Source organism: Globicephala melas, chromosome 9, assembly GCF_963455315.2.
Source record: "Globicephala melas chromosome 9, mGloMel1.2, whole genome shotgun sequence".
NCBI lineage: Eukaryota > Metazoa > Chordata > Mammalia > Artiodactyla > Delphinidae > Globicephala > Globicephala melas.
In genome coordinates this window covers 15,320,785-15,340,428 of record NC_083322.1, presented here as the reverse complement: position 1 = coordinate 15,340,428, position 19,644 = coordinate 15,320,785, and the positions used below count along the sequence as shown (strand labels likewise).

The 19,644-nt window shown below is 42.5% G+C and overlaps 1 protein-coding gene across 1 annotated transcript in view; it reads right to left on the bottom strand.

Moving 5' to 3' along the window:
* Nucleotides 1-13,544: 13,544 nt before the first annotated feature.
* CREB3L2 (cAMP responsive element binding protein 3 like 2) overlaps nt 13,545-19,644 on the bottom strand; it is a 118,634-nt gene continuing 112,534 nt past the window's right edge. Inside the window, exon 12 of the mRNA XM_030853935.3 lies at nt 13,545-19,171. Within this exon, the coding sequence (XP_030709795.2) occupies nt 19,096-19,171 (76 nt within the window). The 3' untranslated portion in view covers nt 13,545-19,095. The remainder of the gene's footprint in view (nt 19,172-19,644) is intronic.

Here is a 19,644-nt window from a genome sequence, read left to right as displayed (position 1 = left end):
CAACGATATAATAACTATGAATGAGGGGGAAACGGGAGAGTTGAGGTAGGCTGCCACCTTATCCTATATTTTGCTGTCCTAGAGCAGCCTGAATAATGCCCTTACTACTGAAGTGTTTCATTTTTCTCTCCCGTCTCTCTCTTTCTCTATCTTTCCCTTCCTTCCTTCCCTTCCAGATGGTGATCAGCCTCAGGGAAGAAAGAGGAATGGCAACAAGAACACTTTCAAAGGGTATAACCGCAGACCATCTTAAACATACGCATGTGTTCCCCTTCTCTCAGGAATAGATATGGCTCTTTTGATGTTTTTCTGTCTCTGAAAGTAATTTCATGCGAATTTGCCAATCTGAATGTTGAACGTTTTCCAAAACATCACTTCATCAAAGCTAATGGGTAACTGTGTCTGGTAGTCAAGAGCTCATTGATGTGTTTCCTGTTCCATTACTCAATAAGCATTAAATAACAACAACAGAAACACTACTATTAAAACCACTCTGGAAGAGTTCTTTGAGATGGGAGGAAGTAGGAAGGAAGAGGAGAAAACACATTATGCAGAAAGTTGTAACTCATACAAAAGGAGATGCATTTGTTCCCTACAGCCCAAAAGGACTTTGTGATTTGCTTTGAGTGTTACTCTGGCAGGTGATGAGGTGGACACTTCTTCCCTCCTGTAGGGATATGTAATCACATTGAACACACTAGCTCCACCGTGCTGCTTAAATTGACGTTACTCTAAGAGAAGATATGGTGAGATTTAAGAGAGTTCAGAAGCAAGTAATGAAGACTACTAAAAAAAATGGGGGAAATGAAATGAATTGGACATGTTTTATGAGTTTGAAAAGGATGAAGCTAATGGCTAACTCAACTACTATCTTGTGGGAATGTTGGTATGGCTGTCAGGGGACAAAGCTAAAGAAAACAAACTTTCTGTGTCCCTCTAATAAATTTTTAAATTCAGAATTTCTTTTGATTCCAAAAACTCTAATTTGTTCTTTAAGCAAATAACCTTAATAGCCCTCATTATATTTTTTATTAACATTGTCTTCAGTTCTTCCATACAAAGAACCTAATCTGATGATTCAGCCTGAAGTCACCTTCTCAAACATCTCTATCTCCTTCAATGGCTAGTGATAAATGGCTGGTGATGTTTCTTTGCCTACTTGTGCCAGCCAGCCTGTGGTGTCCTTAACACCAGTGTAGTCAGGCTGTTGGGCCTCTTAGGTAGAAGTAGTCAAGAAGTGAAAGGTAAGGAGGGTATCATTTCTCCCTCCAGGAGGCCTGCAGCAAAAAGGCTGGTCAAGAAGGGAGTACCATGAGAACCCCTCTGGTGCAAAGGGACTCTGCCAGAGTAAGTAGGAACAGGCAGCCTCTCTCCCAGCCAGCTCCAAAATGATCCACTGGCTCAGCCAGTTGGTTACCCAAGGCAGCTAAGCAGACGATAGGCCTCCTCTGCAGCTTTCTGGTGTAGGGACCATCCTGTCTGGTATAGTTATCTGACCTGTCTACCAGCTTCCTAATTTGGGGGATGGTCCTATATGGACTGTCTACCAAGTTCCAATGTTTGGCCCCAGTTACTTTAGCAGCTGAGTTGCCCACGCAAAAAGCAGAAAGATTAGGGAGTCTGAAATCTGTACTCAAGTCATCATATTCCCCAAACCCATTCATCTAACCTAGAGCTTGAGAAAATGATGGGGAAATGTTACATGGATTTTGAGGCATTCTTGGTAGCCCTAAGTAATTTAGTGATTTCTTTCATTTTCTGTTCCACCCACAATTTCATGTACCTATTTTCATTTCCTCATGCTTGTCTTGGCCACTTACATTTTTCTATGCCAAAAAAAAGAGAAAAGAAAACAAGAAAACCCCACAGATTCTTTCCTCCTCCCTACCTGCCTATTCTTTTGCATGTAGATAGCCATTAAGGTGGATAGGAATGTTTACAAATTTCAAAATGTGAGTATCTCAGTGGAAGCATGTAAGAAATACTGATGGCTGAACTTCACCTCAGACCAAATTACTCAAGACTCTCTTGGAATGAAGCCCAGGCATCCATATTTTGAGAAAAGCTTCCTAGGCAAATCTAACATATAGTCAGGTATGAGAACCATTGATCTGGAAGCTTGGTTTCTCCTGGGCACCACAATCTGGGCAGTTCCCGTGAAGTGAATGTTGGTACCTGATAAAGTAACATAGTTCCCCAATGCTCTTGCAACATAAACCAATGGTGTTACAGTAGTTTCCAGACGGGAAAGCTTGGGGGTGGGTAGGGTTATTAAGGAATGTTTTGTTGCAGCAGTGGCAATCCATAGAAAGTTTAAAATTACAGGTATATTTCTACTCTATGAGGAATCTCTGTCTAGAAACCTTATATACACAATAATAATAATTATAACTAACTCTTACGTGGTGTATACTATGTGACAATTATTAACATATTACTTCTGTTAACTCACTCTATATTCACAATAACCTGTAAGGTAGGTAATATTTTTATCCCCATTTTGCACATGAAGGAACTGAAGCAGAGGCTAAGAGACTTGCCTGAGACACTAAAGTAGTGCACTGCAGAGTCAGGATTTTGAACCGACTGTCTGTCTCCAGGATCTCTGCCCTAAGGTGGCCAAAAAGTTCATCCGGGTTTTTCCGTCTTACAGAAAAGCCCGAATGAACTTTTTGGCCAACCCAATAACTCTAAGATAGGAGTATATCTCTGGGGCCAAACCCCATTATAGAACCACTTGATTTGTCTGTGATTCCTTAAGCTGAGCTAAACATTTCCTGTTTTCCAACTCTATTTATGGGTTCTAATATTGCTGTTTGAAGACAAATCTGTTTCACATACAGGCATACTTTATTTTATTGTGCTTCACAGATACGGCGTTTTTCACAAATTGAAGGCTTGTGGAGTCAGACTCTCAGTGCTATTTTTCCAACAGCATTTGCTCACTTGGTGTCTCTGTGTCACATTTTGGAAATTCTCATATTTCAAACTTTTTCAGTATTATTATATTTGTCATGGTGATATGTCATCAGTGATCTTTGAAGTTATATTACTACTATGATTCACCGAAGGCTCAGATGATGGTTAGCATTTTCTAGCAATAAAGTATTTTTAAGTTAAGGCATGGACTTTCTTTTAGACATAGCTATTGCACTCTTAATAGTATATGGAATAGTGTAAACATAACTTTCATATGCACTGGGAAACCAAGAAGTTTGTATGACTTGCTTTATCATAATATTCACTTTATTGCTCTGATCTGGAACTGAACCTACAACATTTCTGAGGTATGCCTGTAATAAAGGTCTTATATATATAGGATTACAGGATTATATATAATCTAGGATTAGGGCTGGAAAGGCCTTATAAATCAACACAATCAGTGTTGCCCCTGCATTTTATGGATGGCCAAACTGAGGCCTAGAATGTTTGAGATATTTCCAAGACTACACAGCTCATCAACTTAACTCCTGGCAATATGGTGGACTAGCTGTCCAAAGACATTTCCCTTGGTATAGACCACCTACAGTTCTGGATAAAAGACAGATAATATTTTTTTAAATGAATGTCTGATTTATTCATTAAAATCCTTCACTAAGCTGATCCCTTGTTAACTAGAATGGATGTTTAATGAACTGTGGAGTTGGGGAACAGGAGACTAAACCTAAACAGGGTGATAAGCTGGAATGAAGACCCACACACAGCCAAAATCCCTGAAACATTGCATCTACAGTGGGAGGTCTAGAAAAAGCCCACACCACAGAGGAAGTGGATAGGGTTGACTGCAGTGTGGTTGCTTGGTGAGCAGTTAAATACAATACAGAAAGGGGAGGAGGAGAGGCAGGAAGAGGAAGAGAAGGTGGTAGAGGAGGAAGATGAGGAAGAAGAAGAAGAAAATCTCCTCGGAAAATTTCTCATCACATTGGTATAGCTTTGGGGTCAGAATTCATACTAATTAAATGAACACAGCTAATGATCTGAACACAAACTGGAGATTTAGTTTAAAGTAGTGCCAGGTAGGTTGGTACCTGGTAAGATAAAAGCAGATTTTCTTTGGAGGAACACAGGTTAAATCTAGGTCTCACTGCATTTCCACAGAAGAAGTTTCAAAAAAGATGAATTCACAAGCAAATTTCACAAAATCCATAAAAAGGCAAGGCACCATAAGCAAGAGTCCACAGAAAAACAAACTGCAGAATCATCCTGCCAAAAATTCAGATCTGGGAACTATTAATACAGAATATAAAATAATTATGTCTAATATGTTTAAAAAACAACAGAAGATATTGAAAGTGTGATGTAAGAACAAATGACAATCAAAACAACTAGGCCTTTTCTAAAAAACCCAGTAGAGTTTCAGGAAAAAAATAATTGAAATTAGAAATGTTGTAGACAGATTAAGCAACATGTGATAGACTCAAAGTTGAGCCATCAACGTTCCCCTTCAAGGAAGGACTTATTCAACTGCAAGGAGTACGGTCATCAGTCTGCCTCCAGCTGTCACCTCCTTCAGAGTTTGCCTCAGATGTGGAAAGCTGCATTTGCCAAGGTCACTGGAGCAGCCTGTATCCAGTGACTAAGTGATGAAGGATACAAAGACCCTGTTGGCTCCATCCCAGTGCAGGACAGCTCTGACAGGAGATATTCACTTCTGAGCTCCCTGATGGATTAGCCAAGGATTATTTTGGACTTCACTGCAGTTTGCTTTTTCCCTCCACCCAGTCCTTCTTCTTTCTCCTTCCTTTCACAGGTTTTGATCCTTAATAAACAGCTCATACCTCAAACTCAATTCTACCATCTGGTTCCAGAAAACACAACCTGTGGCACAGCAGATTAGACACAATTGTAAGGAGACTCATTAACTTGGAAAATAAATATGAAGTGATAGCCCACAGGAAGACAAATATGAGGGTTAAGATACTGCAGATAGAATAAGGTCTGGAACAAGAGTAGTCAGAATTCCATAGGAGTTAACACAGGGAAAAGGGAAGAGGCAATATTTGAGAAGACAAATTTTGGCAGAGAATTTCCAAAAATTGATGAAACATACCAGTCCTCAGATTAAGGAAATACAATGAATCTCAAGTAAGATCAATAAATAAAGCACTGAGTTTATTATTAGACAAAGAAAAGATCATAAAGCAGGCAGGAGAAAAGGCCAGATTACCTTCAGATCATCAAGAACTGATTTCTCAACAGCAAGGTAGGAACCCTAAAGACAGTGGAATCAAAATATTGAGAGAGAATAACTGTCAATCTAAAAGTGTCAAAGAGGGACTTCCCTGGTGGTCCAGTGGGTAGGACTCTGTGCTCCCAATGCAGGGAGCCCTGGTTCGGTCCCTGATCGGGGAGCTAGATCCCACATGCATGCTGCAACTAAGAGATCTCATGCCACAACTAAGTTTGCATGCCGCAACTAAGAAGTCCACGTGCCGCAACTAAAGATCCTGCATGCTGCAATGAAGATCCTGCGTGCTGCAACTAAGACCTGGCACAGCAAAAATAAATAAATAAGTATTTTTAAAAATAATTAAAAAAAATAAATGTGTCAAAGAAATGTTAATTATGTGACATGATGTAGGTGTTAGTCAACATGGTAATCATATTGCAATATATAAAGATATCAAAACAATACATTGTACACTGTAATGTTTACACAATGTTATGTGACAATTATACCTCAATTAAAATAAAATAAAATTGTATACCCAGCAAAACTCTCTTTTAAGATTTATGAAAAATAAAAGACAATTACAGACAAATTAAATCTTAGAACAAGACCCTCATCTAACCCTTTTCCTGTATAACCCTTAGCAGGTATTTTTAAAATTCTTTCATAGCTGCCTGATCTGCAGTACCTGCCTCTCCTGCAACTTTAACATTTTTCCACATCTTATAGCTTTTTGAAATGTGTGAGCCAGCCTGCACTAGCTGAGAGGGGTTTAACATTATCCTAACCCTGGGTAATGCGACCATAAATTTCTTTGGCTTCCAGCTTCATAACAATGATGTCTACTGTGCTTTTTTTTTAATCAATTCTCATCTCATGAATCCAGAAACTTAGCTGCTCTTCCACCTTTTCCATAGCTTCATCACTCATAGATGTTACTTTAGCACTTTTTGTTTGTTTGTTTGTTTTGGCCGTACGCGGGCCTCTCGCTGTTGTGGCCTCTCCCGTTGCGGAGCACAGGCTCCGGACGCGCAGGCTCAGCGGCCATGGTGCACGGGCCCAGCCGCTCCGCGGCATGTGGGATCTTCCCGGACCGGGGCACGAACCCGTGTCCCCTGCATCGGCAGGCGGACTCTCAACCACTGCGCCACTAGGGAAGCCCACTTTATCACTTTTCCGAGTAGACTCGTGTCCAGGTCAGGATTTCCTCTTCCTTTCTCTGAATGTACTGCATTGTTGATTTATTAGCATTGACCTTATAGCCAACAGCACTGTAACTCATGACTGAATGAACCTTCTCTAACACATACGTTCTCCATAAGGCAAATCACAGCTTTTTTTGCACTTAGTAACACAGACAGAATTTCAGCACTATGCTTGGGGGCCATTTTAAACAGCAAAATCACTCCAGAAAGCACAAAAATGCAGAAAACATGACACTAAATAGATCACAAAAAGGACACTTGTATACAACATGAGTGCTGAAATAAGAAGGCAGAGTGTCACCTTGTTCAACCTTCACTGGGTTCACATGCATCAGGCAACTCACATTTTTCGCTGTCCTGCACAAGTTCATGAATTATCATGAAAGTGCTGTGAGGACTGATTTCGGGGATACAAGTAAATTTTAATGAGTAGACAAAGTCACAGATAAGCTCTCTGTAAAACATGAGGACCAACTGTACAACTAAAATATCGCACAAAAATTTCCTGAAAATTGGAGAACTGCTCAGAATTAAGGCATGCTGAGGTTCTTAGGTTGCTCGGGGGAGAGTAAACATACTGATTAATTTTAAATGTTTAAGTTAAATGTTCATGAAAAGAATAAAAACATTATGTTTCAAAAGAATAAAAAGTGTGTTTTAGTTCAGTCATAACCACAAGATGTCATTTTATACCCGTCAGAGTAGCAAAAATTAAAATCAGATCACATCAAGCATTGGTGAGAGTATTGGCAAACAGGAACATATATATTGCTGGTGGAAGTGTAAATTGACACAACCATTTTGATAAAGTTTGTCAATACCTAAGAAGGCTTATGATACGTATTTTGAAATGCAGTACCCAGAACAGAATGGACTACTCCACACGCGAATCAATTAACTCAGGGCAGAGTGTACTCTTGCTTCCTATGACTTGGGGCAGATTCTAACTTTGCGCTCACTTCACGACAGTCACACTCCAAAGTGTCAACAGAAACTTTTAGATATATTGCCAAGCCAGAGCTTCCTCAATCTATGATTGGAAAGGCAAGGTTTTAGACCTAAAAATAGGCATTCCATCACACCAAGTGGTCTGCCTCTATCTGCTACCACCTACTTCATCCTCTTAATTTTGCCTCCACGGCTCCTGTGATCAGGTATCCAGGAAAGGCAAAGGGAGCAAAACTTACGTGTGTGAAATGCCATGCGGTCCTGATGGGAGGTCTCCTCTTTGCCATGTCATCCTCTCCCACTTTTCACCCAGGACATGAAAGTGGGACTTCTAATATATTTTTAATCCCAGATTAGAAATTGTTTTAAAATTTGGGTCCAAAGTTCTGGCTCTTGTTAACAACACCTACCCTTTCAGACATGCAGAGCTACATGACCTTGGTTCGTGCAAAAACTCAGGCACCTCTAGAGGAATGAAAACAGCATCAGAGACCACTGCAGGCTTGGCAATGTCAGAGGGGGATGGAGTTTGGGCAGAGAAGAGAAAAACTCACTCACGGCCAGTCCTTGGTGCCAGCCTTTACAACATCAGTTAGGCAATGGTGGGTGAGAACAAGTGCTGAATCATCTGGAAGATTCTTGGAGGTTCTTTGATGGAGATAATCCAAATAGAACACAGCTTAAGCCACCAGAGACAGAAGAAAACAGAGGGGAGGCATGGGACGAAAACAGGAGGATGAAATAAACCACATACTGAACGATTAGACTCTCCCCGGTGCCGTTCCCCACCATGATCCCAGAATACCTGTACAGTCACATTCCCCTGTCAGGACATAGAAATATTTTCCTCTTAAGAAACTTGAATGGTCCCAGGTATTCAAATACTACCCTTTGGGAACCCTAACAAGAAAACACTAACTTATCATCCTATCTCCGTAAAGAGAGAGAATTCAGTCAGTTTTTTTAATTGAAGTACAGTTGACTTACAATAGTCAGGTGTTGTTCAGGTGTACAACATAGTGATTTGATATTTTTATAGATTATACTCCATATAAAGTTATTATAAAATATTTGCTATACTCTATGTGCTATACATGAATGCTCTTTTTTTTGAGAATTTAAAACATTTTTATTGGGACCCTCAGAAAGATATAACTTTTAAGCTGTGACCCAGAACAACGCTTACATACACACAAACAGAACTGAAATTAATGTTACATGAAACAGTGTTAATCTCTACTAAATGCATTCTGATATTTTCTATTTTATTCAGTGAAATTCCATTCTAACCCATTCCATCCCAACCTCATTCTATTCCATTCTATTGTTTCTCTTTGGAAATTGTTGGTTAAAAATACATGAAATTGATTTCCCAGCCCTTTGGCCCTCAGTTTGAAGAACACTGGGTTAAACAAAATGAACATTCGCTTACCCTGACTCTCAGATTTATAACTAATCATTATACATCGTCAATGTTGTTTTATGCATGAGAATGGACAATAGCCATTCAGGTCTTTGAGGAAGGCTGGTAATATGAAAGAGAGGCCACATGGGGACAGAAATGCGTGTGTGTGTGTGATGGTGGTAAAATTCTTATATACCATGAAAAGAACTAACAGTAAGAGTCTAAAATTTATACATAAAATATTAGAACATAAACACATTATTTACAAATATAGAAATAAATGCAAGAAGAAATTTAATTTGGTTGCTTCCAAGAAGTAGGACTGGTGGATGGAAAAGATATAGAAAAATGGACTGCTACTTTTCAATAAAAGCTTTTTAGTACTCTAATTTTTTTAGCTATGGACAATATCACTGACAATATCATTGAATTCTGAATATTACATATTTCAAAATTTAGTTGTATTGCAGGAAAATTTTGTCGTGGGTTTCGATAGCACGAGTTCCACCTCTCTCTTTTCCCTGTTACACCATACATGCAGACCCTGACTCTCATTGACCTTTTCTAAAGCACCCCTCCTGGTTCAACCTATATCCCCTGTCAAGTACTGCCCCTGGGGTAGGATTGCATGGAATTATGTATGCAATATTGCACATACTATTTCAACTGTATTTTCTTTTCTGCATTCATTTACAATTTAAACTATCTCAAACCAGGATAAAAAGTTGTATCATCCGTTGAAAGCATTTAAATGATAATGAAGCCAAGAAAGAAAATATTGGGGGGATTAGAGGCGCCTTTTCCATCCTGGTGGTCTCTAAATATGTACGCGATTATAAATTTACATTTCTTCTTTGGGGGGAAGTTGTTTTCTTTGAACCAGCCCAAGCACATGGACCCATCAGGAAACTCAACTTGCCATCTGTCTTGCAGTAATATTGGGGAGGACATTAGTTACGAACACGCTGGCAGCCCCGATTCCCAAATGCTTTTCACTTAAGAAACGATAAACATTTTGAAACAGACTTCTTGGAGAACAGCACAGCAGCCTCTCCAGCAGCTTTCATGGTACCCCTCAATGGTTATTTTTGCTCCTCCATCGAAAAATGACAGCATAGAGGGAGGAGGGGGAACACATGGGCTCCTCCTGGGGCGAGAACTCTTCTTTAACATGGCCAGAAGATCTAGCAACAGCTGTGCCCATTGGAAGACAACATCAACTTGTGCGACCTGCCCAGGCTCATCAAATGATGAAGGGAGGGATCAAGTTGTAAGCAGCCTCGCAAATGGTGGCTTGGATTATTTTGCAGGAAAGAACTGAAATGAGCCATCTGCCTTCTTTTCCCCTCCCTGTAGAGACAGGAGCCTTTGGGAATGTCCCAAATCCTGGGCTAAAAATCAATCCTGAGAATTCCAGGCAAAAGAATGTGGCAGTGCCACCTTGCCAAGTGATTCCATTAGAGAGGTGATGGATGATAGCTAGAGTGTCACCTGCCCCAGATCAGGCATGGTTGAAGGAACTAGTACTAGGCTGGAAATCAGGACAGCTGGTTTGTGATTCTCCTCTGCACTCATCCACTGTGTAACCTAACGTGGAGCCATTCGCCTCTCTAACTGCCTCCACTTCCTCAGCTGAGCGACAGGGACAATAACAATTGCTCCACCTTCCTCGTGGACCATCAGCAAGTTACATTAGAAGGCATGAGGAAGCACTTCGTGGAAAGCACAGGGTCTTATGCAACGGGGATCATTAAAAAGATTTTTAATCTAAAATTTGAGATGAATGAAGATTTATCTCTGGGACTAAGGAGAACAGAGCCCGGATTGCAAATTGTTTTTTCCTGTAGTGCCTATAAAGGCGATCACTGGGTAGACTCCTCCCCCACTCACAGCCCAACTGCCTCCCTACTCAGGCCTCTCACTTCCTGTCCCTCAGGGTGAAACTAACCACCTTCCTCACCTCCTAGTCCCACCATCAATACAGTATCTTTTCCTTTATTCCCTCTCTCATGAATCCCAGAAAGTCAGCCACCATCTAGTCCAGAGGCTGTCAATTCAGACGACGGAAGGACCAGGTAAGTGATATAAATGAGTGAACCAGCCTGGGCGTGGGAAATGTGGCCAGGCAGAGATGACCTACACCATCTAAGGGCCACCATTATTCAGCTCCTGAAACTGCCACGTCTTCCAAGTCTTTCAAGGGAATATGGAAATCTGGAGTTGTGTGAGAAATCTTTGAAGGTTGAAAGTTAACCAGCAATATTTAAATGTTTGAATCATCATAGGGCCAAACCAGAAGCATTTGTGCATGAGCTGAAGGTCTGCAACCTTTGATCTAGGCTAACTCCTGTATTTTTACAAGTACAAATTCTCAAGCCCTAAAAAACAGCATAGTGTAGTTCAAAGACTATGTCCTTGGAGTCAGCAAAGACCAGGGCTTAAATCTCTCATCAGCACCTAATTTGCCATATGGTAATTTGAGTAAGAGTTTTAATTTTTTGAACCCCAATTACCTCAACTGTGAAAGGGGATAATTATATATCCTCCATAAATGTTCTAGAGGAAATAAACAAGATCACAGATAATACATGAAAATCACCTGGTACATAACAGGCACCCAGTAAGTGTCTCCTTTTTCCTCAAGGTCAACAAGTTAATGGTATTACGAGGCAAGAACCCATAACCTTTATCTCCTGAATCCAACCTGCTTTCCCCGCCCCCGCACTGTATCCCATGGTTCCCTTGCCTGGAAAGCTCTCCTTTTCAGAGACATGAGGTATGATTCACCCTGGAAACTGTGCACAAGATTAGCACTCTAGACACCTGCGTTCTGATTTACTTTTTTTCCCGTGAACATGCCCCATCAACCTGTGTAGGTCTCGTTTATTTTCTCTGGAACAAAAGTGACAATCACTGTAAACTGAGGCAATAAATCTGTGTTACGTTGCTCTAAATCGTCATAGGCCCATCTGTGAAACCCAAATGCCTGTGAGCCTGGGATCAGACTCTGATTTGACGTTCTGATGCCTAAGGAATGTGTTTTAAAAGGTACGTTTTATTATTATTTAGATGTGGTGAGGCCAACAGATCAGGAGACAATTGCCATTGAAAAGACAGTTTGTTTGTAAAGAAATAAAATAAAAGCTTAAAAAATGTCCACCTTTCTCCAAAAAGTGATCTATAAGAAGATTTCGACTACATATTAATTAGCAGAGAGGTGAATCAAGTTGAAAGAATATGGAACATTGTCAACATATTTACTAATAAACATTGAGTATTTTTTAAGTTAATGTCTTATAATTTCCTAGCTTCTCCAAAGTAGACAAGCTTTATGATAGTGTTGCAATTTGTCCTATATCAGTTAACAGATCTCAATACACAGTGGGTACTTACTAAATATGTGATAATGATTATTACTTTTAATTAAAGCTGTTGAATTTTTTTAAAAAAAGAAAATGTAGATTGTTACTCACAGTCCCCAAGGTGAGGGAGCTTGCCACACCATGCAGGGCCACGCAGGGAAGCACCAGGGTTGATTGGGAGGCAGAGGGAGTGAGAAAAATTAGGCAAGAGGCTTTACTGTAGTTTCTGCAGAAAGGAACAAGCAAGGCAATGAAAGCGGGTTTAAGGGTGGCTAGTGTGAAAAATTTCAGTGGGCTCTGAGGTATAGCAATTGTTTCTAGTTGTCTGGTACCTCGCCATGGTGATTAGGCGATTAGGCTGGGGGGGGATAGTGAGGTCCTGAGAGCCCATAAAGGAAGCGGTTGGGGAACGGGCTGTGGATTGGTTGGCTTGCATATGAAAGTTGTGCTTATAGACAAGTCCTTTACTTTGTCTAGTGATGGGCTACCCCTGTGAGGAGCAGTCTCTCCCGAGTCCGCAAGGTCCCAGATGTCAAAGCATTGGAAACACGGAAAATCCAAAGGCACGATTAATACAGAGTATTTTCAAACCGGTGAGTATTTGGCCCCTCCACACACCCCTGGAAAGATATCAGAATGTCAAGGAGGAGGTTTCCATTATAGGCTCACAGAATAAGAAAGAGGGAGGGTGTATGACTAAAATCCTCCACTGGGAAAGGACCCTCGCATAGGAACAGAAGAAGAGAAGGTCAAGGTGCTCAGAGAAGAAAGGCAGCAGGAGATTAAAGCACCCATGAGCTCAAGGAAGGGTTCGGCATTCTGCTGAGATTAAAAAAAGTGGGCAAGGGGGGTGGAGGTCCAGGTAAACACGGTCCATGTCCTTAGTCTCTAACATCTTGGATACTCTTTCTAAGGCTAAACGAAGCCCCACTCTCTCTGAGTAGAGAAAATTAAATTTGAATACAGAGATTGCAATGGAATAAAGATGATTCTGCTCGAGTGCATTGACCTTTATCTACCATTTCATCAGAATTTCTGGAGCGTGAATATGTGTTAGGTGTCCTCTGCAACTGTTCACATGAGGAAGGATCCTTCTCTTCTGCATCAGGTCCAAGGAGTCCTCAAGCATCCCGAGGTGGGGAAAGCAAAATCAAATCCATGGAGTTCTGAAATCTAGTTAGAGAACAGGTGTAGGAGACAACGAAAATAGCAGTCAAGCAGCATAAATCTCCGGAGAATACTGTCTTTCCTCCTGTGACTGACTGAAAAAACAATTACATTTCTCAATATTCCTCCAGCTGAGACTTGGATTCAGTGCTAGATAACATATAAATTGCTGGTTTGAGGCTTTTCTTTCAGGTGGACTAGATAGTCAGGAAAGAATGGTTAGGCGCACATAGGCAGATCCATGCTTATATGAAAAGCTTTTAAAAACAGAGTATCAGGATTTTCAACTTTCACTATTTAAGAAAAAATATTTTATTTGCAAGAAATAGAAATACAAAAGCATAACAATTTCCATTCATTTTTTTCCAAACTAAATACAAGTATCCTACAAAGCATTTACTTTTTTTGGTATTTACTTAGCTATGATAAAGAATAAAAAGCCATAAAAAACAGCATGATATGACAGATAATAGACTCACAATGTATTCAGACTTAAACACTGCTGGTCTGTATAACGTGTAACCAAAGACAGCAAAGCCCAGCCTGTCAGCAGAGACATTAAAGCTCATGGTTTCTTATAGTCTGGAGTCTGCTCAGCATTGTTTAAAAAGGGTGGCTCACAATTTGTCAAAGAGAGCTGGTGTTTTTCATAGACTCAGACAGTGTTTCATCTGAAAGGGAGATTTGCTGAACAGCATAGGCCATGGGTCCACGGTGCCAAAAGTTCATTGTTCTCAGCCAGCTAGTGCGTAAGGAAGAGGAACAGAGAAACAGCTAAAACCGCTCGTGGTGCTTTTCCAGGATGCAAAGGCTGCTAGCTGGAGCTCACAGACGACTGCATGAACCGGACAGGAGATGAACATCTCCAGCGTGAGGCAAAAACCTGAACTTTACACAGCAGGGCCAGCCTAGGGAGTAGGCACTGCATTCCCTGCCCAGAGGACCTTAGAAGTTTACAGCGTGTTCGCGCAGAAAGAGATCTGCTCAACCTGACCCACAAATTGCTGCACTTTCCATATCGCTTAGCTGTTTATCCATCTCATAGTAATTCGTTGCCCTTGTTTTCTCTTTCTATAAAATTAACTTATTTAGCACAGCACCCAGCATCTAGTAGGTGCTCGAGAATTATTATTTCCCTTCCTTCTAGAAACCAAGACAAAATGAAGCATTCCCAGATTTTATGTTGCCCAAAAGGACAAAACGAAACAATACCTAGTCTTGTCCTGTGGTAGGTGCTGACCCTTTGTCCACGGAGACATGGAGCCTTAATCCTCAAATGCGTCAGGTTCCTCTGAGCTGAGAAAGTGTTCTGCTCTGAGGATTTATAATACCTTTAATCCCGGCTGGCCATTTTTTGATGTGATTGCACCTCTGCAAGATGGGATTTTCCTAATGGACATAACTCTTCCTTTGCTCCTGATGTGCAAATCTGATCATGGCTCACTTTTAGGAAACCATTTTTGAGCCTTTGGAAGAAGTTCCTTTTCCCATGTCCACCTCAGTCTAGTACCACAAAGCTGCATATAAAATCTCCCAGCCCCTAGGTAGTTCTCAGTCATCCTGGATTCAAATATAAGGCACATGTAAGACACAAACGAGTGTCCAATATGAGGGAGGAACGTGTGTGCGAGTGTGCGAGTGTGCATGTGTGCGTGTACCTGCGCAAGAGGAAGAGAGAGGAGAGAGAGAGAGGGAGAGGGAGAGGGAGAGGGAGAGGGAGAGGGAGAGGGAGAGGGAGAGAGGGAGAGAGAGAGAGAGAGAGAGCGAGCTGGCACATGGGTCTTTTGAAGAGCTATTGATTAATGAAGCTTCCTCCGTCCCCTTATTCCCCAATATTCACTAGGGCCTTCTGCAACACTCTTCCTTGGGAGTGAATGACTGACTCAATGAATGAATGAAAAATCTGAACTCTGTCTCTTGCTGCTTCACAGCCCCCTACTCTCTCCTGTAGCTGCCCTCCCAGAAGGGCTTATGCGATCACGTCTCCTAATTGTCTCAGCTGAAAAGCATTCAAAGAAAATGACTCCGACCAGGGCACTACCTGCTACTGGTCTGTCTCACAGGTCCTGCCTGCACTGCAAGCAGGAGAGCTGGTGTCTGTAATAAAGGTTCCTCAAAGACTGGGTTCAACAGAACCGAACTAGTGACAAGAGCTCTTGGCAGAGAAGGGGGAGACCAATGCCTTCTCCTCGTCTCCCATCTCCCCACGTTAGCAAGGCCGGCACGGACGCTCTGTCTCCTCGACGGGGAGAGGGAGGTCTCTGAGTGTGCAACGTGCTCACGTGACACGTGTGTTCGGAGGAGCTGCCCCTGAAGGGCCTCTGACCCTTGTCTTTTGCTTGGTGTGAGGACAGAGGAGGAAGGAGGCACAAAGTGCTAAAAAAATTTTAATAAAACACGTCTGTCAAAAATTCTGAGCCCCCGCTGACTGGTCCTCAGCGGGGACCAGTGGGTCCTCAGCGGGGACCTCAGTGAGTCACTGGACAGTGACTCACTGCCAGAACAAAGGTGAACCAATGCAAGACCCCTGCTCCCAGGGCACACGAGAGTCACAGCCCTCTCTCGGCATTCAGGCTAAACCGAGAGATTTAGGAAGAAAAAAACATGGTACTCACAGTTGGTTTGTAAATAAGTTGAGCTAAAAGCCGCTTTCACAATCTACAAATTAGGTCTTTAAATCAAAATCATTTATATTCATAAAAAGGTTATCTAATTCTGCCTGTACTGGTGTCAAACCTCATCCCCACCCCCTGTCCAAAAGGAGCAACCTAGTTCAGCTGTCAGATTCTTATATAACACTCCCTTTATGTGAGCTAGGCTCCAGAGTCCTAACACTTCACAGAAATTCTTTCTTAAACCTGGTACTGAGGCCTTTCATTTACAGTATCCATTTCTAAGTGCAAAGTCAAGAGCTGTGAATAGAACCTCACTGGGGGGTCTGGGTTACTCAGGTCTCACCCAGTAAAAAAGTACGTGTTCTCTGAACTTTTGAAAGACATCTCTTCCACTAAGCTAATCAAAGAAAGGAAAGAGGAAAAGCTGTTGACATAATGAAAAATATATTAATATGTTTATCATTAACATTGATTCTTTATGATTGATGGTTGTGCTAACAGTCTCTTATTTTCCAAAACTGAGGTTCAGAAACCAAAAGGCTGCCACTGTTTGACACCTTCAGGGCTAACCAGGTATTACTGACTCATCTATGGGATGGCTCTGGGGAGGGAAACAAATCCACTGACATTGTGGGCTTAACTCTGGAACAGAAAAGGTGCACACACCCATTAACTATTTGGAACCAATCTGGTATTATCCAACTCTTCTGCATCCTCTTGACTCCATTACGTCCTCCTAAAGGGATAACTGTTTAGTTCCCCTTACTCACCCAAGCAAGGAGTAGAGGGCAGAGGTCTTTCTCATAATAGCAGCAGTTGGTCCTTGGATCCCCTTACGATGGCCATTTGAGCTCTCACGCTGAGGTCCCTGGTCTCTAGACACAGATTCAGTTGTGGGAAGAACGGTTTCCCAGAGATCAAGCCCTGCTGTATGGAGGGCTGGAGACAGTGACGTCAAGCAAGGGTAGGTCAGGGAGGAAATAAAATCCTCAAGGCACTAAAGACAGGCGCTCGGAGTTTGCTGCCCTTTTCCTTCTCCCTCCTTCTTCAGAAGAGCTGGTTTTCTACTCAGCCTAATCCAGGAGACTTAAAAACCCGATCTGGTTCCAGTGCGTCAGGTGGGTAAGCTGACCCACTCCCACTGACATACAAAAGCTTGCCTTTCTTATCGTCCAAATACTACTTGAGTTAATTCTATATTCTTACCTTCTTAGCCGCCCTCTCCCTCCCCATGCACACAGGCTGCCTGTGTCTGATAATTACATGACATTTTAAAGAGAGGGATGGTTCAGTAGTGGCCCATGGTTAGCAGACACCAGCCAGGCCCAAGAGGGTCTAGAGCAGAAGAGAAGGAGAGGAGAAGGTAGAGAGAAACAGAAGCAGGGCGCATGCTAGCAACCTTCCTCCTGCACAGCCCAGCCGGTCTCAGCCCTCCCCGGCCAATGGAAGGGACAGTGAGAGGCGTGCAGAGGACCGAGAGGGCTGCCAGGACCACTGCAATCCTGATCCAGCTTTACACCAGTGCTAAGAAGATGAATTTGGCTGTCTCCCAGCCAGAACTCTCTCCATCACAGTAGGGAGAGAGGAATCACTGACGGTGAGCCCCAAAGGTACCAGATCTGCTTATGAGGTCTGACGGCAAATGCTAATGACACCAAATCCTGTGTCTGCTATGGAACAGAAGGCCCAGGTATAGCTTAATCTCTTCTAAGTACAGGTTCCAATGACAATGTAGATGAGAGACAGAAACGGAGCCAGAGTGAGAGTTAAAGCCAAGGGTGCTTCAGCTGCTACTAAAAATAAAATACAAAACGTGAGCAAATTTCTTACACGAAATCTTTTACAAGCTAGGGAAAAACACTTAAGGGGAGTCTTCTACATTATACCGTAAAAAGTCAATTTCCATTTCTTATTTGTATGAAAGAGGAAAGTTTTTTTTTAAACTACAAAAGTTACTTTTAATCATTAAAAAAAATAAGAGCAGGTTGGGGGATTAGGTCGTGTCTCTTTGGGTGAGCTGCAAAGTAGCCAAACCTGACTATAAAAGGTAAGACTGTGGATACACAAATGTCACCTACTCTGACCCCAGGAACAGGCCTCAGGCTCACCTCCTGTGTTGAGGCAGAAGAGGAGGGGGAAAGCAGAAGTGTCAGGGGAGGTGGAGAAAGACAAGCTAGCAGGGTTGTCTGAAACGCCTGCTGTCAGGGACAGGGCTTCCCTTCCCTGTTATGGGTATGGGACAGAAAAAGCATCTATCCACAGAGCCCCAGACCCGAGCGAGGCACTGCTCCATCTTTCCCTGTGAGTTCATTCTACAGGAGGACACATGCTTAGGGAGATTTCCCAACTATAATTACAGGGCTCCAGCAAAAAAGAAGAAAAGAAAGCAAAACATGGCCTGGAAAGATTGGGGATCCCAGAGCCTAGGGTACCCTCCTCGCTCCAAAGGCCAACAGAAGACTTTGCTAGCTTGGAGGGAGGCGTCCGGATGTCTTCAGTGTGGTTGCCCAGGGAAGCCTCAGCGAGCTAATAAATACTATTTACAAATGGGGAGGAGAAGCCAAGGAGGCAGAACTAGGGGCGTGTGGGGACACAGATTGTGGAGAAATCCTACAAGCAACATGATGGGGCAGGTTTGCCTGGAGTAGAAAAGCCTGATTCCTTCAGGCATTGCACTTGCGGCCTGAGAGTACGAAGGGGACGCCTCGCTCCAGCTCCAGGGCCGGAGGACCAGTCAGCGGGGGCTCAGCGCAGAGCATCAGGAGAGACCCAGGCTGAGCAAAGGCAGGACGTCAGTCGGTGCTTTGCCAGATTCCAACAGGCATCCTGGTATTTTTGTGGCTCGAGTTGAACGAACAAGCGTCAGCTCTTCTTCAAAGAGGCGGTCACACCCACCCCGGTGAGAAGCAGGCAGTATCTTTTTGGCACTGTCGGTACAAACAAGCCTGCTTGCCCCACCCCTGACCCTAAGATAATTTCCTATGGCAGTAAGCAACAGGGAGGGAGAGAAGCGGGCTCCCTTCTGCAGGGAGGGACGTGGGACCGGGGGGAGGCGCTCTCTCACCGTGGGTGGAAATCCCAGGCTGTCCTCGTATCCAAAGCCATGACTGCACATCCAGGTCTTCGGTCAAGATCAGGTGGCAAAAAGGAAAAGCTTATGACAAAGGCGGTTTGGAGACATAAAGGTAGAGTGAGGAGATAGAGGGAGGTGGCGACGGTCTCTTTAAAAGGTGGCGTTCACTCTTCTGTCGAGTTCTACAACTTTTAGTGTTTCATTCCCCTCCAGTTTGGTGCTGACCCTGCGAAGGCATCAGAAGGAAAAAGAGGTCTTACTACCAATTACCTCAAGCTCGGTAGGATGACACAATCATTCCATGACTGCGACTCTGCAGGCTGGCCCAAGCATGCTTCTCGTCCTCTCCCCTGTTCCCGAAGTCTTCCGCTACCAGCCTATCCGTCATCCGCATTCCTGCCTCTAGCCTCATGCCAAAGCAGACATTCCAGCCCAGAGGATAAACATGGCAGTTTGATACTGATTTGTTGTACATTGCTTTAAACGACTGTATTTCTTGAGGATGGTTAGTCACCCCTATGCTAAACTCTAGGAGGGAGAAAATAAAAGGATAAAGACCAATCCTTGGTCTAGAATAAATATTTTTTAAAATAATCTAGATAAAGATGAAATCTTTATAGAGATTAAAAGATTCTAGATAAAGACTAAAAAAAAAAAAAACCCAAACTAACTTGAAATAACAGTAAATATATAACAGAA